Source organism: Salmo salar, chromosome 17, assembly GCF_965601325.2.
Source record: "Salmo salar chromosome 17, fSalSal1, whole genome shotgun sequence".
Lineage (NCBI taxonomy): Eukaryota > Metazoa > Chordata > Actinopteri > Salmoniformes > Salmonidae > Salmo > Salmo salar.
The window spans coordinates 27,537,022-27,561,625 of record NC_138307.1 but is presented as its reverse complement, the minus strand read 5'-3'; the positions used below and the strand labels follow the sequence as shown (position 1 = coordinate 27,561,625).

General features: G+C 45.0%; 1 protein-coding gene across 1 annotated transcript; it reads right to left on the bottom strand.

The window, feature by feature from the left end:
* Positions 1-286: 286 nt before the first annotated feature.
* Positions 287-21,751, bottom strand: LOC106575808 (retinoic acid-induced protein 2). The gene is made up of 3 exons (XM_014152500.3): positions 21,630-21,751; positions 2,351-3,081; positions 287-2,262 (listed from the first exon to the last, which is right to left on the bottom strand). Exons 2-3 carry the CDS (start codon positions 2,988-2,990, stop codon positions 1,067-1,069), a joined length of 1,836 nt encoding a protein of 611 aa, XP_014007975.1. The 5' UTR covers positions 2,991-3,081; positions 21,630-21,751; the 3' UTR covers positions 287-1,066.
* Positions 21,752-24,604: the final 2,853 nt, after the last annotated feature.

The following is a 24,604-nucleotide window of genomic DNA, read 5'->3' as shown; positions in this document are numbered from 1 at the left end:
CCATTTGCCTCATTTCATGAGAGTTGACAAGAATTTTTATTTTAACCTTTTTATTTAACAAGGCAAGTCAGTTAAGAACAAATTGTTATTTACAATAATGAGGGCCTACCGGTGAACAGTGAACTGCCTTGTTCAGAGGCAGAACAGATGTTTTTATCTTGTCAGCTCAGGGATTTGATCCAGCAACATTTTGGCTCTAACCACTAGGCCGCCCCAACATGAACCTTTAACAAGTGTCCCTTTAGTAATAAATAAGTAAATGCGTTAAGACAAAGGGGCATCATGATCAACAAGAACACTTTGTTTTATTCTCATGTCATTTTTTTCCAACTGAATCACATACAAACATGAACCATCAAATGCCTGGCTAAGTGTCAGATCCTCAATCGGATATGAAATACTGTATAAGCCTAGCAAAGCATCAACAAATGTACCTTTTCACATGGAAAGTAGCAGACGATGGACAGCCACATTTCATCTGTGAATTGACAGTATTTTGTAAAAGGAGAAAGTCCTCTTTTAACAGTTTATATTGATGAATTAAACATGAATGTTTTGTAAGGTAAAAATGTCAGACAACTACAAACACAGTCACAACACTACAGCAACAAAGTCATCCTCCGTCTCTCAACACATGGAGGAGATATCATCCATGCCAGGAAGATTATCCCCAATCATCTGCCGTAGTCACAGCACTTGGCCAATGTCTCAGAAGAAAGCATTGTAACTTCTGTCAACCACAAGCGCTAGCAGTAAAGACACACGTAACCAACTGGATTTGAACCTCGGGTCTCTTGTGTCCCACAAGACTGTGTTAGCCTGTTAGGCATTAGCTAAGCTCGGTGAGCTAAAACAAGTCTTCAGGGCTTAGTCAAGGATAGTTCACCTCATCACCACCTCCTTTATGTAACAGAGACCGCCCTGTCTGTCTGACCCGGGATTCGATCCCACTTCTACAATGACACTTCACGCTCCGGCCTGGTCCCAGATCTGCAAGACAGTACATACAGATCTGGGACCAGGCTAACTCCTCTCTACTAACAGATCTGGGATCAGGCTAACTCCTCTACTTCCTGGGGCAGAAGGCAGCCAGACGTTGCTTCTTGATGGGGAGGATGTGGATCTCCTGTGAGCTGACCTTCTTCAGTTTGATGGCCTGTCTGTTCCTGGGGAGGTTAGGGTCTTTCTGCTCCACCACATGGTGTCCTCTGGGTAGAGGCAGAGCACCGTAACACTGATGTAACAGCGCCCCCGTGTGGCCGGAGGAGTCGTGTTGTTTAATAGACAGGCTCTTACTGGACAGCCCTGAGAGAGACTTGATCTTCCCACAGAAGATGGCGGTGGTGGGGATCGCGTCTTTGACCGCCACGATGACTTTGGCTGTTTGAGAGGTGTGAAAGATCTCAAAGTTCGAGCTACCGCTGCTGCTACTGCTCTTGGGCTCGCTGCTGGGTCTGTTACCGCTCCCGCCTCCATCCACCACCGCCCACTGACGCCGTCTACTGAATTCTACATGGGTTACACCGTTCAACAGGTTAGGGCGGTGGTGGAGCTTCTGAGTGCACTCCGCAGGCTTTAAGACCTCCAGAGAAACAGATGTAGTGCCCTCGGGTGAAGGGAGCCAAGCTGTAGTAGTGCCCTCGGAAGAAGTGTGCCAGTCCCGCGATGAAGGACACTCTTTTCTTTTCTGTTTACTAGCTACAGACAGGTCGAGGACAGTGTCATCGTGTTGTTGAAATGTCATTTCCTGCTTTGGTTGGATTATGGGAGGGACTTTCACTGATAGGTCAAGCACTTCCCCCTCGGGGACCATGGCAACAGAGGACAGAGAGGCCATGGAAGATGGAGGGTAAAGAGTCATAATGTTACCGTGTGGTGGAGGACTGACGATCTCCTCATAGTTAGTCTGTGTGCTTTTAGTCACCATACAGGCTGGTTTAGAGGGGTCAGAGAATCCTTTGGACTCCTGGCTCTGTGGGATGGGGATAGGGAGAGGGATGGGTAGAGGCACAGGGAGAGGAACAATGACAGGGTAGGGGACCAGGAGGGTGGCAGGGGGTACCAGGGGGGCTAGCGGGGAGCTGTAGGAGTAGGAGAGGGGTGGAGGTTGGGGTTGGGATGGGGGGAACGAGGCTGAAGCAAAGGGGTCAGTTGGGGTTGATCCCGCTGGGTGACAGGAAGAGGAGGTGGGGTTGGTCTGAGCAGAAAACAAGTCCTGTATGAGGGCAGCGAATGCTGGGTTCTGGAGGGTGGCATGAATACCTAGGAGAGAGAATGGTTGTATTACTACAATTGAAGGGATTACACACCAATAGTAGACAGCTGAATTACTATATACCATTACAATTACCTGGGTCCTGGGCTGGAGGTCCAGGTAGTTTCTGATCCAGGGCTGGAGGCTGGCAGAAGGCCAATGAAGCCATGGAAGAGGTCTGAGGCTGGGTGTGAAACAACAGATTGTTCTGGAGGAAGGACAGGGAAGGGCAGGGGGGAGTCTGCTGGAGCATCGCTCCCATGGTGTTCAGATGCTGGAACACATGCTGCTCTAGGACCAGAGGCAGGGAGAGGCCAGGGCCTTGGGAGAGTGAGCCCAGGGAGAGAGGCCCCTGGTGGGTCAGGAGGTATGGAGGGATCCCCTGGGGAGCGGTTCCTCCAGCCATCTGTTGGAGGGGGTGGATGGGCAGCATCACAGGACTGTCCCCCAGACAGAGAGGCTGAAGCACGGTGGCAGCCACCTTGAGAGCCACGCCTTCTGGAGCCTCGGCGCTGGGACTGACCATGGTGGGGGACGCTGGGATAGTTACCATATGTGAAAGGGTTGGTTTCTGATTAGCCTGGCCAGGAGAGCTGATGCTTGAGGCCTCGCTTGTAATCAGCTGGGTGACAGTGTTCTCTACCTTTCTGACCCCCTCTCCACAACCTCTTCCTCCTCCACTACTTCCCCCATTCTGAGGAAGGTCCGCTACATGCTCTGAGCAAAGATCCTCCATCTTCTTTTTCCTGAAAACATCCACTGGAGTCTTAGCTTAGGACAGGAGGGCCATGGTTACTGTTTAGCAGTGTCACAGGCTGGCATCTAACCTGACGGGGAAAAAGAAAAAAGGCTTGTTTTAATGAAAAATGAAGTGGAGAAATATTGGTCATTAGTCAGAACTAGAACTGGCAAGTTAACAAAGTAAAGTAACAGAAAATAACAAGCTTCAGTGTTTATTCAGTGTTGATGTGGATGAAAGCAGAGTAGAGTTGGAGCTTTATGTCCCAGTTCCTCCTGCTATGATTTAATGAAAGACCCTGAGGACAAACTGTTGGACTTGACTTGGTTCAACTCAAAATGAACAGTAAATCACTTCTAAATCCTCTTGTCTTTTCCAAATCCCCCAGTATTACCCTTGAACCTGCTAGTGATGTCTGTGTCCCAAATAGCACCCTATTCTCTATCTAGTGTATTACATTTGACCTGAGCCCTATGGGCCCTGGTCAAAAGTAGTGCACTATAAACCTAAATACAATAACTACCATTGCCAGCACCAGTACATTTATTGCAAACTTGTTTCCCTGGTAGGCATAGATTAAGCCGGAATGTAATTTCATAAGGGTCATGTTGAGCCTGGTTTAATTGAGTTAGATTGGACAGAAGGTGGCTCATGTCTTTACAGAGACCTAGGAGGTAGAGAACCTGTAATAAACCTTGTCATAATAATGAAGAGACAGTAGAAATACTCTGTGTGTTATAGCTGAAGCACTGACACAAGCTCACAGCTGATGTAACACTTATTTTAGCAGCAGAAGAAAGAACACATGAAATCTGTTATTTTGTTCTCCAGCATATCGACCAAATACAGGAAACAGGATATTTCTATAATGAGGCCTTGAAGTGACCATAAAACTAGACTGGATCAATATGAACAACAGTCCACCATTGTCGTGTTTTAAACCAGAGTTAAAACTAGACTGGATCAATATGAACAACAGTCCACCACTGTCGTGTTTTAAACCAAGGTTAAAACTAGACTGGATCAATATGAACAACAGTCCACCATTGTCGTGTTTTAAACCAGAGTTCTGGAAAAGCTTCACAGAGCAATTTAGATCAGTATGATTCCCGATTAGGTCTAAATATGACCAGAAACAGAACTACTCCTTGCCTCTCACCAGTCCTCCCAGCTTCTCTCCTATCTATTAGATTTAGTTGTTTTGTGGTGGAAGCCAGTGGCTTTAGGGTAAATCCTGCACATTGCTTTGACAGAAATGGAGTTGGCAAGACAGCGCAGACAGATCTGAGACCAGGCTATTGTGCGGTTGGATCAGGCTGGAAATTCCTCTTCCTATCAGCTAGCTGTATCAGGCTGGATATTCCTATTCCTATCAGATCAGGCTGGATATTCCTCCTCCACTCAGTTAGTTCAGGCTGGATATTCTCCCTCCACTCAGTCAAATCAGGCTGGATATTCCCCCTCCACTCAGTCAGATCAGGCTGGATATTCCTCTTCCTGTCAGCTAGTTGTATCAGGCTGGATATTCCTTCTCCTCCACTCAGTTAGATCAGGCTGGATATTCCACCTAGACTTAGTTAGATCAGGCTGGATATTCCTACTCCACTCAGCTAGTTGGATCAGGCTGGATATTCCTCCTCCACTCAGTTAGTTGGATCAGGCTGGATATTCCTCCTCCACTCAGTTAGATCAGGCTGGATATTCCCCCTCCACTCAGTTAGATCAGGCTGGATATTCCTCCTCCACTCAGTTAGTTCAGGCTGGATATTCCTCCTCCACTCAGTTAGATCAGGCTGGATATTCCTCTTCCTGTCAGCTAGTTGGATAAGAATAGATATTACTCCTCCCATGGGCTAGTTGGATCAGGCTGGATATTCCTCCTCCACTCAGCTAGATCAGGCTGGATATTCCTCCTCCACTCAGTTAGATCAGGCTGGATATTCCTCCTTCACTCAGTTAGATCAGGCTGGATATTCCTCCCCCACTCAGCTAGTTAGATCAGGCTGGATATTCCTCCCCCACTCAGCTAGTTAGATCAGGCTGGATATTCCTCCCCCACTTAGCTAGTTAGATCAGGCTGGATATTCCTCCTCCACTTAGCTAGTTAGATCAGGCTGGATATTCCTCCTCCACTCAGTTAGATCAGGCTGGATATTCCACCTCCACTCAGTTAGATCAGGCTGGATATTCCCCCTCCACTCAGTTAGATCAGGCTGGATATTCCTCCTCCACTCAGATCAGGCTGGATATTCCTCTTCCAGTCAGCTAGTTAGATCAGGCTGGATATTCCTCCCCCACTCAGCTAGTTAGATCAGGCTGGATATTCCTCCCCCACTCAGCTAGTTAGATCAGGCTGGAATTCCTCCTCCACTCAATTAGTTGGACCAGGCTGGATATTCACACTTCCCTCAGATAGATCAGACTGGATATTCCCCCTCCCCTCAGTTAGATCAGGCTGGATATTCCCCCTCCCCTCAGATAGATCAGGCTGGATATTCCTCCACTCAGTTAGATCAGGCTGGATATTCCCCCTCCACTCAGATAGATCAGGCTGGATATTCCTCCCCCACTTAGCTAGTTAGATCAGGCTGGATATTCCTCCACTCAGTTAGATCAGGCTGGATATTCCTCCTCCACTCAGATTAGGCTGGATATTCCCCCTCCACTCAGTTAGATCAGGCTGGATATTCCTCCTCCACTCAGTTAGATCAGGCTGGATATTCCCCCTCCACTCAGATAGATCAGGCTGGATATTCCTCCACTCAGTTAGATCAGGCTGGATATTCCTCCACTCAGTTAGATCAGGCTGGATATTCCCCCTCCACTCAGTTAGATCAGGCTGGATATTCCTCCTCCACTCAGTTAGATCAGGCTGGATATTCCTCCTCCACTCAGTTAGATCAGGCTGGATATTCCTCCTCTACTCAGTTAGTTCAGGCTGGATATTCCTCCACTCAGTTAGATCAGGCTGGATATTCCCCCTCCACTCAGATAGATCAGGCTGGATATTCCTCCACTCAGTTAGATCAGGCTGGATATTCCTCCACTCAGTTAGATCAGGCTGGATATTCCTCCTCCACTCAGTTGGATCAGGCTGGATATTCCCCCTCCACTCAGATCAGGCTGGATATTCCCCCTCCACTCAGTTAGATCAGGCTGGATATTCCTCCTCCACTCAGTTAGATCAGGCTGGATATTCCTCCACTCAGTTAGATCAGGCTGGATATTCCCCCTCCACTCAGTTAGATCAGGCTGGATATTCCTCCTCCACTCAGATCAGGCTGGATATTCCCCCTCCACTCAGTTAGATCAGGCTGGATATTCCTCCTCTACTCAGTTAGTTCAGGCTGGATATTCCCCCTCCACTCAGTTAGATCAGGCTGGATATTCCCCCTCCACTCAGTTAGATCAGGCTGGATATTCCTCCTCCACTCAGTTAGATCAGGCTGGATATTCCCCCTCCACTCAGTTAGTTCAGGCTGGATATTCCTCCTCCACTCAGAGAGTTGTTTACGTGTAGGCCAAATAAATAAGATACTTGTGTACTGAGAGGGAAGACCCAGCTATCTACAGTATATTCCCATGGAGACTGTCTCTGCTGGTCATATTAGTGTGGAATACAATACTTTACTTTCACGTTGACAGAAACTCTGTCAAATAGATATGCGCGTCTGAACCTTAGGGGCAGGTTTCCAGGACATTGAAGCCTAGGTTACTCATGGACAGAGAACACGTTCCATAGAAAACCTCCAATCTCCTACAATATTAAAATGAAAGTGAAAAGAAAGCTAAAGAAAGGCTCTGTTTGGTTTGGGGGAGAAAGACAAGGTACGGGGAGGGTTAAATCAAATCCTGGTGATATCCTGTTAAAGTCCTTGAACATGTCCTTTATAGTCTTATGTCTCTCTTATCAGGTCACCCTGATACAGACACGAGGAGAGAGAAAACACATAAACCCTTCTCAAAACATCTCTTCCAATACCAGGCCTGCACAGATATGAAGATGCCCATCCAAACACCAGATACAGAATCTCCCCCACATGACCAGGATCTAGAATGTGAATAGAGGACGGCTCTCCTCTGCTTGGCTCTCTTCTCCTCCCCAGCAGTCGGTCGGGGACTGAGTTGAAAAGGTTAAGCCGGGGGTAATAGGCCATATGTAGCTGTTTAGAGGGAAGCTTTTCATTTGTGAGGCTTCAGGGTCCTGTGGTGAATTGTGTTTGGAAAAACCTTAATGCCAACGGAGGTCTGTTCCAACTCCCTGACCCTAATACACTGCTTAAGGTTGTGTGCCAAATGACACCCTATTCCCTATGTAGTGCACTACTTTTGACCAGGGCCCATAGGGCTCTAGTTTAAACATAGTACACTACATAGGCCAGGGAATAGGGTGCCATTTTGGGACACAGATTAGATCTCCTGCTTTTCTGCTGATCACTGGTCTGGACAAAATGGTTCCTCTGCATTAACCCACTAATGTAATAAAGGAAAGGACATTTTGGAAGGGTAAATGAATAATAATGTCTACAGAGATAGCCGTCAGATTCAGGATCATACACGAGTTCCTGTGTCTGAGAGTCTTGTTGTCATTTCTTTTTCTTCTGTTGACCTGAACACGTCAAGGCTTAGTTAGGAATTGATTTTATTGAGTGTAAATATTCTGAATAAGTTCTGTCAAAATAGTCTGTTCAAGCCTGACTAAAACGCTGGAGCTTTTTACAACTGTAAGATGCATTTCATTTTACGAAAGCCACGTTTTTACAAATCTGTCTTCAATTGAAACGTCATTCTGTTGACTTACACTCCCTGGGACTCATCTGGGGCTGTGATAGAAATGAGGTCATCAATAATCAAGAGTATACATTTAAGCACTTGTTTAAAATCTGGTGGTGGAAAACAAACACATGCTCTTAAAACTACCAGCATTGTACACACACACACACACACACACACACACACACACACACACACACACAATCTCACACATACACACACACACACACACACACACACACACACACACACACACACACACACACACAATCTCACACACACACGCACACAATCACACACATACACACACACTGCCTGACTAAACTCCACTTTATTGGTCTGAAATCTATTAAACGCCCTGCCAAGAACTCTGAAATAAATCTTCAATAAAAAGTAAGTCTTATAAATTAAAATCCCAGCATTGGAAGCGCTACAAGGTTAGCCAACGACCAGCCAGCCGGCTTCAAAAAGGTGATTTATCCTCCAGAGAAGAAGAAACAGCAGTAAAGTCAAATAAAAGTTTAACATTTCCAAACGCACCCAAAACTCCTGCCTGGAATAATGACTTGTTTCCAAACGCACCCAAAACTCCTGCCTGGAATAATGACTTGTTTCCAAACGCACCCAAAACTCCTGCCTGGAATAATGACTTGTTTCCAAACGCACCCAAAACTCCTGCCTGGAATAATGACTTGTTGTACATGTATTTATGTCAGTTCTAGAACACAACCATGCTCATGGACGCACACACACACACACACACTTTAACACACACACATTAACACACACACACACACACACACACACACTTTAACACACACACATTAACACACACACACACACACACACACACTTTAACACACACACTTTAACACACACACACACACACACACACACACACTTTAACACACACACATTAACACACACACAAACAGACACATACACAAACACACACACACATACACACGCACACATGCACAATGACCCCCCCCTCCACACACACGCACAATGACCCCCCCCCCTCCACACACACACACACACACACACACACACACACACACACACACACACACACACACACCCTCTTAATGCTACACACAATGACCCCCCCCTCCACACACACACATCAGTCAAAGAAGCAGCAGTGCAGGGGAGGCACCGTATCTCACAGCTTGGAGCCAATTACTGTCAGATCAGACGAAGGCTTCAGAAAGGGATCCAGACTACTACTACAGGACGTATGAACTCTACCACTGGGCAGCGCCTGGCTGAGCCTGGGATGAAGCTTTGGACTGAATTTATGGTCAGATTCCTGACGGACAGAGAGTCCAGTCAGGGTAGCGTTTTAACAACAGTCATGTGAGGGGTGTGTGTGTGTGTGTGTGTGTGTGTGTGTGTGTGTGTGTGTGTGTGTGTGTGTGTGTGTGTGTGTGTGTGTGTGTGTGTGTGTGTGTGTGTGTGTGTGTGTGTGTCAGTAGAGGCTGCTGAGGGGAGGACGACTCATAATAATGGTTGGAATGGAGCGAATGGAATATCATCAAACACCTGGAAACCATGGAAACCATGTGTTTGATGTATTTGATACCATTCCACTGATTCAGATCCAGTCATTACCATGAGCTCGTCCTCCCCAATTAAGGTGCCACCAGCCTCCTGTGGCGTGTGTGTGTTTGAAGAAGACCCACCACACAAAACTGTATCACTCCGCCAATGACCAGATTACCTTCAGGTGAACGACCCACGGTACTGTATCACTCAGCCAACGACCAGATTACCTTCAGGTGAATCATTGTCTCACGTGGAAAATTTACAAACACTCTACAGCCACCTGGTTTCTATAGAACCCTCTATAGCCACCTGGTCTATAAATAACTCCCTATAGCTACCTGGTCTATATAGAACCCTCTATAGCTACCTGGTCTATAAATAACCCCCTATAGCCACCTGGTCTGTTTAGAACCCTCTACAGCCACCCGGTCTATATAGAACCCTCTATAGTCACCTGGTCTATAAATAACCCCCTATAGCCACCTGGTCTATATAGAACCCTCTATAGTCACCTGGTCTATATAGAACACTCTATAGCCACCTGGTCTATAAATAACCCCCTATAGCCACCTGGCCTATATAGAACCCTCTATAGTCACCTGGTCTATATAGAACCCTCTACAGCCACCTGGTCTATATAGAACCCTCTATAGCCACCTGGTCTATATAGAACCCTCTATAGTCACCTGGTCTATAAATAACCCCCTATAGCCACCTGGTCTATATAGAACCCTCTATAGCCACCTGGTCTATATAGAACCCTCTATAGTCACCTGGTCTATAAATAACCCCCTATAGCCACCTGGTCTCTAAAGAACCCCCTACAGCCACCTGGTCTCTAAACAACACTCTATAGCCACCTGGTCTGTAAATAACCCCCTATAGCCACCTGGTCTATATAGAACCCTCTACAGCCACCTGGTCTATATAGAACCCTCTACAGCCACCTGGTCTATATAGAACCCTCTATAGCCACCTGGTCTATAAATAACCCCCTATACCTTAAATATGAAAAGTCTGATAATACCTATTAATACCATTCACCATCATCATCACCATCATCACCACCACCATCACCATCATCATCACCATCATCACCACCATCATCATCACCACCCCCACCATCATCATCATCACCACCACCACCATCATCATCACCATCATCACCACCACCACCATCATCATCACCATCATCATCACCACCCCACCATCATCATCACCACCATCATCATCACCACCATCACCACCACCATCATCATCATCACCATCATCACCATCATCATCACCACCACCACCATCATCACCACCGTTATCATCACCATCATCATCATCATCACCACCATCATCATCACCACCATCACCACCACCATCATCATCATCACCATCATCACCATCATCATCACCACCACCACCATCATCACCACCGTTATCATCACCATCATCATCATCACCACCACCACCATCATCATCACCATCATCATCACCACCCCACCATCATCACCACCATCATCATCACCACCATCACCACCACCATCATCATCATCACCATCATTACCATCATCATCACCTCCACCACCATCATCACCACCGTTATCATCACCATCATCATCATCACCACATCATCATCACCATCATCATCACCACCACCATCATCACCATCATCATCATCACCACCACCACCATCATCATCACCACCACCACCATCAGCACCACCACCATCACAACCACCATCATCACCACCATCACCACCATTACCATCAACAACACCACCACCACCACCATCACAACCACCACCATCACCACCACCACCATCACAACCACCACCATCACCCCCACCATCACCACCACCACCATCATCATCACCACCCCCACCATCATTACCACCATCATCATCACCATCATCACCACCATCACCACCACCATCATCATCATCACCATCATCACCATCATCATCATCATCACCATCATCACCATCATCATCATCACCACCATTACCATCAACACCACCACCATCACCACCACCATCACAACCACCACCATCACCATCACCACCACCACCATCATCATCACCATCATCATCACCACCCCACCATCATCACCACCATCATCATCACCACCACCATCATCATCATCACCATCATTACCATCATCATCACCTCCACCACCATCATCACCACCGTTATCATCACCATCATCATCATCACCACATCATCATCACCATCATCATCACCACCACCATCATCACCATCATCATCATCACCACCACCACCATCATCATCACCACCACCACCATCAGCACCACCACCATCACAACCACCATCATCACCACCATCACCACCATTACCATCAACAACACCACCACCACCACCATCACAACCACCACCATCACCACCACCACCATCACAACCACCACCATCACCCCCACCATCACCACCACCACCATCATCATCACCACCCCCACCATCACCACCATCACCACCATTACCATCAACACCACCACCATCACCACCACCATCACAACCACCACCATCACCACCACCACCACCATCATCATCACCATCATCACAACCACCACCATCACAACCACCACCATCACCCCCACCATCACCACCACCACCATCATCATCACCACCCCCACCATCATCACCACCATCATCATCACCATCATCACCACCATGATCATCATCACCACCACCACCACCATCATCATCATCACCACCATCATCATCACCATCATCATCATCACCACCACCATCAGCACCACCACCACCATCACAACCACCATCATCACCACCACCACCACCATCATCATCACCGTTATCATCACCGTTATCATCACCATCATCATCATCACCACCATCATCATCACCATCATCATCATCACCATCATCATCATCACCACCATCATCATCACCATCATCATCATCACCACCACCATCAGCACCACCACCACCATCACAACCACCATCATCACCACCACCACCACCATCACCACCACCACCACCATCACCACCATTACCATCAACACCACCACCATCACCACCACCATCACAACCACCACCATCACCCCCACCATCACCACCACCACCATCATCACCACCACCACCATCACAACCACCACCATCACCACCATCACTATCCCCACCACAATTACCACCAGCACCATCACCACAATTACCACTACCATCACCACAATCACCACCACCATCCCCACCACTACCATACTGATAGACTGGAACAGATTACATGGCTACAAGCACATCTCCCTGAATAGGAGGAGACAGGCCCAGAAAAACATCAGGCCCAACAGACTGTAAACACTGATGTCATGGCTAGCTCGAATTCTAACTGTGTCTGTGTTTTGGTAATGATCATTTAGGACCTGACTGAATGCAACATCTGTAAACACTTTAAAGGGGCTGTGAACGCTACATCCATTGTTTGATTTATGATATATAGACATTGATTCTTGAAGAATATAACTTATATAGTTCAACTGTCTAACTCCATCAGAACCTAAAATATAAGCTTGTTTGTTTGTAAACAATGTAATTGTAAACAAACACTGGCATGGATGGCTGCCATGTTTTAAACCTTAAAACTATCATGTTGATATCATACAGTAGATGGTCCTTGTATCCATAACTGTCTATGAATTTGAGAGGGGTTACATTTCTCCAGCCCCATCCCCTCAGCTGTTTACTGAATCAGTGGCAGAGTGATTGCTTTGTTATTGTTTGAACAGCAGATTTCCCCTTTAATTCCACACTCAATCTTCATTGGTTGTCACACTGATAAGGTAAAAATCTGTCTTTCTGCCCCTGAGCAAGGAAGTTAACCCACTGTTCCCCGCCACCAAAGTCGTGGATGTCGATTAAGGAAGCCCTCTGCACCTCTCTGATTCAGAGGGGTTGGGTTAAATGCAGAAGACACGTTTCAGTTGAATGCATTCAGTTGTACAACTGACTAGGTATCCCCTTTTCCCTTTCCCTGACTGGTATTGGGAGATATTGGAGGAGATATTTTTGGAGGAGAGAGACTGTCTTTTAGTTGCTGTGCTTCCTGAGCCCCAATCTACTGTTGTCATGGCAACGCACTTTGGTGGCACAGTGAAGCAGCAGCAACCCTGGCAGCCATTTTGTAGGCTACATGGATGGTTCATCTGTGTTGGGGGAACAGTGATTGGTTTCTTTCCCAGTGCCCTTTCTCTAGGTTACTATTGTCTGATGTTGGCTGAGGTCTGATCTATATCTCCCATACCACACAACACCACAACATAACAGCACAACCTCACCACAACATAACAGCACAACAGCACAACCTCACAGCACCACAACATAACAGCACAACACCACGGCACATCACAGCACCACAACACCACAGACAGCATCACAACATAACACAACACCACAGCACCACAACACCACAGACAGCATCACAACATAACACAACACCACAGCACCTCAAGATCACAGACAGCATCAAAACATAACACAACACCACAGCACCTCAAGATCACAGACAGCATCACAACAGAAAACAACACCACAAGACCACAGACAGCATCACAACAGAACACAAGACCACAGACAGCATCACAACAGAACACAACACCATGTAATTTTGAGATCTACTATAGGCCTCAGGCAGGGGCCCGAATTACATTCAGCTGTCGGACGATTTTTCCTTGAGCGGATAGTTGGGGAGCAGGAACATAGTTGTAAATCATTTGTATTGTGAACTGACTGCAAGAACCCCAAACAGATATATTACTTGACAAAAACAGAATAATTTCAAACCTTGATATCATCACATATCTCACTTCTGCCTGGGAATACTTGGGAACAGATTTCCTAAATTAAAATCATTCCAAGTTGATTTCCTGGTGAGTTTACAGTATTTTATGTGGAGAAATTAAAATAATATAGGAAAAAAATCTATAAAACTTATAGGGGCCAAATAAAATCACTGGGCAGCCTATTAGGGAACCCTAGGCTAGATTGTCTAAATCTGAGGACAGACAGAGTATGTGTGAAAACAACACACAACGCGGACTAAGTCATCTCTCAGAGAGAACAACTAAATAAAAGAGAAAATATAAGGCATATAAGAGAGAGAGGAAGACTTCATGCCCTCATGGAGGGGGAAGTGGTTCACATAATCAGAGACTTAAAAACGTCAATTACAAAATGGCATGTCTTCAACCCCAAACCTCAGAAAGCCTGTCGTTTCTCCAGTTTAATGGTACCCATGTGGGAGGCTGTTGCAACCATAAGGAAAGGGATAAAATAGGCTTCCTAGTTTGTGTCCCAAATGGCACCCTATTCCCTATTTAGTGCACTACTTTTGACTAGGGCCCATTGGGCTCTGGTGAAAAGAAGTACACTGCACTATATAGGGAATAGGGTTCCATTTGAGACGTACCCCTAAATACGTTTTCTACATGAGTTTGAAGCAAAGCTGGCACAGAGGGAGAGACAAGGCTGTAATTGATGAGGAATGTAATCTTATAGCAGAACCAATCATTACGATCATTACGATGGGTTTGGAGAGCAGTGCCTTGAGTTCACTCAGTTTATGCCCATCATATGAGAATCCAATCATGCTTTGTGTATGTTTAGTACTGACGTTCATAGCACCAAGGCTTTCCACTTTCCCCCAGGGCTCTCCAAACATATAGTGTGGGATTCTAAACCCAGATGAAGCCTAGTCCTGGACACACATGCCCAATGGAGATAGTCATTAGTTTAGTTGGTTAGTGTGTCATTGTTTTAGAATAGATGAGGCTTCGCTCTGGCAGGCTGTTATTTGTATGTAGACGATGCTCTGATGGCCGTGTGTTTATAAAGGCATTAAGTGTGTTCTTGGTCTGGGCTGGGAGTTTATTCACGCTGTAGTACGTCATTGTTAACTGGATCCTTCGCTAAGTCCCGCCCCAGAATGTTGGGTAACCAATTGCAGTGCTCCAATGGATAGCAACTATCGTCGAGTCCAACACCTTGGACAAGATCACGTAAATCTCATGAAAGCCAGTGAGGACTATGGCAAAAAACCAAGAGTTTTCTTCGAAAACTAAATGTTTAAATGGCTAAATAATTGCCCAGTGCACCAGGAGTACTTGCTACTGTGTACTTGCTACGGCTTCATCATATCCTCACATGGTCTCTCCTAACATTGCTATGCGGATGACACTCAACTACTTTTCTCCTTCGCCCCTTCTGACACCCAGATGGCGACATGCATCTCTGCGTGTCTGGCAAATATCTCAGCTTGGATGTCAGCCCACCACCTCAAGCTCAATCTCAACAAGACAGAGCTGCTCTTCCTCCCGGGAAAGGCCTGCCCGCTCCAAGACCTCCCCATCCCAGTTGACAACTCAATGGTGTTCCCATCACAGAGTGCAAAGAACCTTGGCGTGACCCTGGACAACACCCTGTCGTTCTCTGCAAACATCAAAGCAGTGACTCGCTCCTGCAGGTTCATGCTCTACAACATCCGTAGAGTACGACCCTACCTCACACAGGAAGCAGCGCCAGTCCTAATCCAGGCACTCGTCATCTCCTGTCTGGGCTACTGCAACTTGCTGTTGGCTGGGCTTGTGCCATCAAACCCCTACAACTTATCTAGAACGCTGCAGCCCGCCTGATGTTCACCCTTCACTGGCTTCCACACACTTCACTGGCTTCCACACACTTCACTGGCTTCCTCACCCTTCACTGGCTTCCTCACACTTCACTGGCTTCCACACACTTCACTGGCTTCCACACATTTCACTGGCTTCCACACACTTCACTGGCTTCCTCACACTTCACTGGCTTCCTCACACTTCACTGGCTTCCACACGCTTCACTGGCTTCCACACACTTCACTGGCTTCCTCACACTTCACTGGCTTCCTCACACTTCACTGGCTTCCTCACACTTCACTGGCTTCCACACACTTCACTGGCTTCCTCACACTTCACTGGCTTCCACACACTTCACTGGCTTCCACACACTTCACTTGCTTCCACACACTTCACTGGCTTCCTCACACTTTACTGGCTTCCACACACTTCACTGGCTTCCACACACTTCACTGGCTTCCACACACTTCACTTGCTTCCACACACTTCACTGGCTTCCTCACACTTCACTGGCTTCCACACACTACACTGGCTTCCACACACTTCACTTGCTTCCACACACTTCACTGGCTTCCTCACACTTTACTGGCTTCCACACACTTCACTGGCTTCCACACACTTCACTGGCTTCCTCACACTTCACTGGCTTCCAGTTGAAGCTCGCATCCACTACAAGAACATGGTACTTGTCAATGGAGCAGCAAGAGAAACTGGCCCTCCCTACCTTCAGCCTATGCTCATGTTTCCTTTGTAGTGTGATTTCAGCCTGTTTCCTATGTAGTGTGCTTTCATCCTGTTTCCTATGTAGTGTGCTTTCATCCTGTTTCCTATGTAGTGTGATTTCATCCTGTTTCCTATGTAGTGTGATTTCATCCTGTTTCCTATGTAGTGTGATTTCAGCCTGTTTCCTATGTAGTGTGATTTCAGCCTGTTTCCTATGTAGTGTGATTTCATCCTGTTTCCTATGTAGTGTGATTTCATCCTGTTTCCTATGTAGTGTGCTTTCATCCTGTTTCCTATGTAGTGTGATTTCATCCTGTTTCCTATGTAGTGTGATTTCAGCCTGTTTCCTATGTAGTGTGATTTCAGCCTGTTTCCTATGTAGTGTGCTTTCATCCTGTTTCCTATGTAGTGTGATTTCAGCCTGTTTCCTATGTAGTGTGATTTTAGCCTGTTTCCTATGTAGTGTGATTTCAGCCTGTTTCCTATGTAGTGTGCTTTCATCCTGTTTCCTATGTAGTGTGATTTCAGCCTGTTTCCTATGTAGTGTGATTTCAGCCTGTTTCCTATGTAGTGTGATTTCAGCCTGTTTCCTATGTAGTGTGCTTTCATCCTGTTTCCTATGTAGTGTGATTTCAGCCTGTTTCCTATGTAGTGTGATTTGCCTGTTTCCTATGTAGTGTGCTTTCATCCTGTTTCCTATGTAGTGTGATTTCAGCCTGTTTCCTATGTAGTGTGATTTCAGCCTGTTTCCTATGTAGTGTGATTTCATCCTGTTTCCTATGTAGTGTGATTTCAGCCTGTTTCCTATGTAGTGTGATTTCAGCCTGTTTCCTATGTAGTGTGATTTCAGCCTGTTTCCTATGTAGTGTGATTTCAGCCTGTTTCCTATGTAGTGTGCTTTCATCCTGTTTCCTATGTAGTGTGATTTCAGCCTGTTTCCTATGTAGTGTGATTTCAGCCTGTTTCCTATGTAGTGTGATTTCAGCCTGTTTCCTATGTAGTGTGATTTCATCCTGTTTCCTATGTAGTGTGATTTCATCCTGTTTCCTATGTAGTGTGATTTCAGCCTGTTTCCTATGTAGTGTGCTGCTTTCCACTAGTTTATAACAACAGTATAACTAGGGGCTGATGTTCTTCCTGGTCAGGTCACGTGGTCAGGAGAAATCAGGGGTCCAAGTAATGACCTCATAGTTTAAAGGTATAATCTGTAAGATGTGCCTTTAAGATGTGCTTCTGTAAGAAAATAGGTAGGGACAGGCTGTGGAATCACATAATGTGCCTTTCATGCCACTGCTGGGGCATGGCCTTGACCAGCTAGCACAGCCAGCATACCCACTGGTGCACAACAGTGTCTGTCTGTCTGTCTGTCTGTCTGTCTGTCTGTCTGTCTGTCTGTCTGTCTGTCTGTCTGTCTGTCTGTCTGTCTGTCTGTCTGTCTGTCTGTCTGTCTGTCTGTCTGTCTGTCTGTCTGTCTGTCTGTCTGTCTGTCTGTCTGTCTGTCTGTCTGTGTGTAGTAATGTCTTCCACAGTTCTCTCTCTCCACTTTAACTCCCCAAAGAGGAAAGCTCCTCCCTTCTCTGTTTTCACAAAACAAAACACAGTTGAGGTGCCCAGAATACTGATGTGTGTGTGCGCAACATGCTTTTACTCTCTCTAAACATCTGCATATAATAGAACTGTATTTCAAACTAGAATGGAGAGGCCACTACATGGGATAGACCTGATATTTTACATTTTAGTCATTTAGCAGGCACTCTTATCCAGAGCAACTTACAGTAGTGAATACATACATTTCATTTCATGCATTTTTTGTTTGTTTTTGTACTGGCCCCCCATGGGAATCAAACCCACAACCCTGGCATTGCACACACCATGCTCTACCAACAGAGCCACATGGCAGAGGAGATAGACCTGATATATTATATATGGCAGAGGAGATAGACCTGATATATTATATATGGCAGAGGAGATAGACCTGATATATTATATATGGCAGAGGAGATAGACCTGATATATTATATATGGCAGAGGAGATAGGCCTGATATATTATATATGGCAGAGGAGATAGACCTGATATATTATATATGGCAGAGGAGATAGACCTGATATATTATATATGGCAGAGGAGATAGACCTGATATATTATATATGGCAGAGGAGATAGACCTGATATATTATATATGGCAGAGGAGATAGACCTGATATATTATATATGGCAGAGGAGATAGACCTGATATATTATATATGGCAGAGGAGATAGACCTGATATATTATATATGGCAGAGGAGATAGACCTGATATATTATATATGGCAGAGGAGATAGGCCTGATATATTATATATGGCAGAGGAGATAGACCTGATATATTATATATGGCAGAGGAGATAGACCTGATATATTATATATGGCAGAGGAGATAGACCTGATATATTATATATGGCAGAGGAGATAGACCTGATATATTATATATGGCAGAGGAGATAGGCCTGATATATTATATATGGCAGAGGAGATAGACCTGATATATTATATATGGCAGAGGAGATAGGCCTGATATATTATATATGGCAGAGGAGATAGACCTGATATATTATATATGGCAGAGGAGATAGACCTGATATATTATATATGGCAGAGGAGATAGACCTGATATATTATATATGGCAGAGGAGATAGACCTGATATATTATATATGGCAGAGGAGATAGACCTGATATATTATATATGGCAGAGGAGATAGACCTGATATATTATATATGGCAGAGGAGATAGGCCTGATATATTATATATGGCAGAGGAGATAGACCTGACATATTTTATATGGCAGAGGAGATAGACCTGATATATTATATATGGCAGAGGAGATAGACCTGATATATTATATATGGCAGAGGAGATAGACCTGATATATTATATATGGCAGAGGAGATAGACCTGATATATTATATATGGCAGAGGAGATAGATCTGATATATTATATATGGCAGAGGAGATAGACCTGATATATTATATATGGCAGAGGAGATAGACCTGATATATTATATATGGCAGAGGAGATAGACCTGATATATTATATATGGCAGAGGAGATTGACCTGATATATTCTATATGGCAGAGGAGATAGACCTGATATATTTTATATGGCAGAGGAGATAGACCTGATATATTATATATGGCAGAGGAGATAGACCTGATATATTATATATGGCAGAGGAGATAGACCTGATATATTCTATATGGCAGAGGAGATAGACCTGATATATTCTATATGGCAGAGGAGATAGGCCTGATATATTATATATGGCAGAGGAGATAGACCTGATATATTCTAGTTTCAAAACACATCAAACATACTTCAGTATGCTGTCAGAAGTATTATATTATCTCTGTACCAATTTCTTATCAATACCTCTAGCAGTCTGCCACAGATTATCTCTGTACCAACTTCTTATCAATACCTCTAGCAGTCTGCCACAGATTATCTCTGTACCAACTTCTTATCAATACCTCTAGCAGTCTGCCACAGATTATCTCTGTACCAAATTCTTATCAATACCTCTAGCAGTCTGCCACAGATTACCTCTGTACCAACTTCTTATCAATACCTCTAGCAGTCTGCCACAGATTATCTCTGTACCAATTTCTTATCAATACCTCTAGCAGTCTGCCACAGATTATCTCTGTAGCAACTTCTTATCAATACCTCTAGCAGTCTGCCACAGATTACCTCTGTACCAACTTCTTATCAATACCTCTAGCAGTCTGCCACAGATTATCTCTGTACCAATTTCTTATCAATACCTCTAGCAGTCTGCCACAGATTATCTCTGTAGCAACTTCTTATCAATACCTCTAGCAGTCTGCCACAGCTCATCTCTGTACCAACTTCTTATCAATACCTCTAGCAGTCTGCCACAGATCACATTTGCCATAGGTGGATTAGGCTATTTTATTTACAGTCCCAATCTACCTCTAGTCTCATCACGGTATCTCTGTTGCTGAGCGACTGAGCAGTAGGTGGGTTTGATCCTGGAGTCTTTAACGACTGAGCTATTTGTAGTTTAGCCTGTAGCTTAAGCCAACAGGACAATAGGTTATTGTAATTAGACAATGGTATGGATGACAATATAATGTGTGTGTCACCTGGGTTGTCCGGTAATGTATAATTACTGTGATCCGTCTAATCGTTTCCAAGGGGTCCCCAGAGGCCTCTAGGGTTGCACAGTACCACAGCTGTTTGGACATACTGCTGGACCAAATCACCACAGGGACAGGTGGGGGGCACTAAACACTTATCTTTAGTTACAAAGGCCTACATTCAATTATTTAGAGACTTTCATGTCTTCAGATATGTTTACATATGTCATATTACTAAATATAGACATCAGGATATGCAAATCATAACTGTCTGAATCTAAAAAAACGACATTTACTAGTATGCTACCAGTGTTATAAAAATCATTTGTGGGAGCATTGGTCAAGTCTACCCAATAAATAACATGAATGTACGTTTCTTAATGACGCGTTGGCATTTTCCTCCCAAATAAAGACAGAATTGTTAGGCTATTTTCCACTTAATGTAGACTGTATGTATGTCTATGACTTTGTCTCCACATGTGTGTATATGGTATTACCGTGTAATGATGAGACCCGTTATTTCTGTATAGGTTACAGTCTATGTGACGACCCCAATAAAGCCCCATAATAATTTGTCCATCCAATTGCATGGCAGGAAAGCTGGCCTTATATAAACTATCGCGTGCAGAACAATGCAATCACGTCGGAATGACTAGGTGTCATTAATTAGGTTTCATATATGGCTCATTCCATCATTTTCTGCTCCTCCAAATACGATGGCCTATCACTGCCATTCAGCCATGCAATTTCGGCCTCTCGCCCTTTAGAAACCATACAGTCGACCGACCATCATTTCAAGGTAAATTAGAACAAAGATAGATTTCATTACCATACAAGAAGAGCCCGTGTTGATGCTATGCCCGATGTTAAATCGTCAGTGTCCCGACGCTACAACGTAGAGACTGTAGCCAGCCCCCAAAAAACCCTGTTTCTTCCCTGGAGAGAGGCGGTAGTCCTGTGACAGCGAGGCTGCGCGCGCGCAGACGGTGTCCTCGGTTTTCTCCCGTACGTAGTATTTTGACAGGAGAGAGCTGTCCTCACGCTGCGAGCAAAGCGTTATTTTTATAGTCTATGAAGCATAGGCTACAGTACAGTAGGTTTATAAGGAACGCTGTCAAACAGATGTAACTAAAAAATATATTCATTTATAAACAATAATGCCTATCGTGACAGAAAAAAATACAGAATTTCCATGGCAAAGCATAGGCAATATCTATTCTATTTTATAGACAATTAATCAAAATTATTACATTTATGTTATGGTAAGCATAATTGCTGTGAATCTTTATTGAATGAAATGAAATTAAATGTATTCACTACTGTAAGTCACTCTGGATAAGAGCGTCTGCTAAATGACTAAAATGTAAAAATGTATTGTTGACATTCTTGTCAAGTGATGGCCTTGTAGCTGTCCTGGGTCAAATACATTGAAATGTCTTTCTGGGTTTAATAGGTTGTTATTTACTCTGGATGCCTGACTGGGCTCACCCAACCTTGTCCCATTAACATTCCAACAATCATGAGTAAATGCATCATTTCCACAATAACCATTGGCTTTACTAAGTTATTATCAACATGTGATAAGTGTTTCCCAGATTTATTAAGACAAGAATGTGTGAGGGGAAAGCAGCTCCCCTTTTCTCTTTTTGTTATTCAAAACCACATCTTTCAGGAAAATAGTTGTAGTATTCTGTGAAGGTTTAAGGCATGACGACCCTAGAGTTTATTTACCCTCTTCTGACTGGTTTAAATTTGGACAATGACTTCAGTTTGATTGTTGTCACTTTCCTCAAGTAAGACATCAGCGGTGATGGGGGGGGGGGAGTTGTTAGATTCTTACCCCAGAGAATGGAACACAGGACACAGAACACAGGACACAGGACACAGGACACAGAACACAGAACACAGGACACAGAACACAGGACACAGGACACAGGACACAAAACACAGGACACAGAACACAGAACACAGAACACAGGACACAGGACACAGGACACAGAACACAGAACACAGGACACAGGACACAGGACACAGGACACAGGACACAGGACACAGAACACAGGACACAGGACACAACAGCTCAGTGAACTGTTTGAAGGCTCAGCTCCATGGGTGATTAAATGGGGAGAATTGAGAATTGATTTTCCACAACGGGGGTTTAGAAGTGGTAGTGGTGGTGTTGGTGGTGGGTAGGGGCCTCAGCCCAGGATTGTTGGCTGGTCATCTGGGTGCATCCTGGGGTTTAGAAGTGGTAGTGGTGGTGTTGGTGGTGGGTAGGGGCCTCAGCCCAGGATTGTTGGCTGGTCATCTGGGTGCATCCTGGGGTTTAGAAGTGGTAGTGGTGGTGTTGGTGGTGGGTAGAGGCCTCAGCCCAGGATTGTTGGCTGGTCATCTGGGTGCATCCTGGGGTTTAGAAGTGGTAGTGGTGGTGTTGGTGGTGGGTAGAGGCCTCAGCCCAGGATTGTTGGCTGGTCATCTGGGTGCATCCTGGGGGTTAGAAGTTCAGTTGTGAGGGGGTCGCAGTGGTGGGTCAGTCTTTAAAGGCCCACTATGGAACAATAGACCTTTCAGAGCCCAGGCTAGGGGTGAGGAGACAGACAGGCCAGGCTATGGGCGAGGAGACAGACAGGCCAGGCTAGGGGTGAGGAGACAGACAGATCAGGCTAGGGGTGAGGAGACAGACAGGCCAGGCTAGAGGTAAGGAGACAGATAGGCCAGGCTAGGGGTGAGGAGACAGACAGGCAGTGTGACATCAACCACCATCACTTCCTGTCCCAATGCATTCTCTTCACTCTGCTAGATCTGCTCAGCAGAGAGTCAAGGGACAGGGCCTCAAAGCAGATCACCACAGTGGATGGGACCTAGCAATACAGTGCAGGCCATCCTGTCTGTTGGCTAAACTACACAGCAATGACACATCGCCATCTACTGGTGGTGGGGCCTCTAGGCATTCTCTCCACTGAATCTGAGAAGCAATGAAAGAAAATGCTACTGCGGATGCTTTTATCCAGAGTGACTTACAACAGACTTACAGCGAGTGCATACATTTTCAGTGTGTGATCTCTGCTAGCACACACACACACACACACACACACACACACACACACACACACACACACACACACACACACACACACACACACACACACACACACACACACACACACACACACACACACACACACAACTGATACACACATGACCTGTGTGACGTGAAAGACGTACAAGGACACCACATGTTTCTTTTCAACGCAGTCACATTTATTGTCCTTTTCTATGCCCAGTCACTGAGCAGTCTGATGAGCTGTCAAATCAATAAGATATAATGCAGTCAATGGAGGTCTCACGTTTACCCAAAAATAAATACAAGACTGAAATGGTGTTGCACAGCTCCAAAATATACAAAGGCTTGGAATTCATTCATTCATTAATCATGTCAACTTTGAAAATATTTTACAAAAAGAAAAAGATCTTTGCAACATTTTTAAAAAGATTTACTATTTACATTTAGTTTGTACAAAAATACAAAAGGTGATGCAATCTGTTATGTTCTAGCTTTGAGCCAGGAGCATCTTGTACCGACCGAGCCAGTTACACTGTAACGCTCTTCCTTTTAAATAGTTGGTTTGTTTTTCTTTTTAAAGTTTGTTTTTCATCTTTTAATGTTAATGTTTAAAGTTTCAAAATCCTTTTTTTGTGTTGGATCTTTCCAGTACACTTCTGACTCTCTGAAACCCTTTGGCAGAAGCATGGCCTGTGCTATCCTGATCATGCATCCTAAATTAATTAACCATGTATAATATT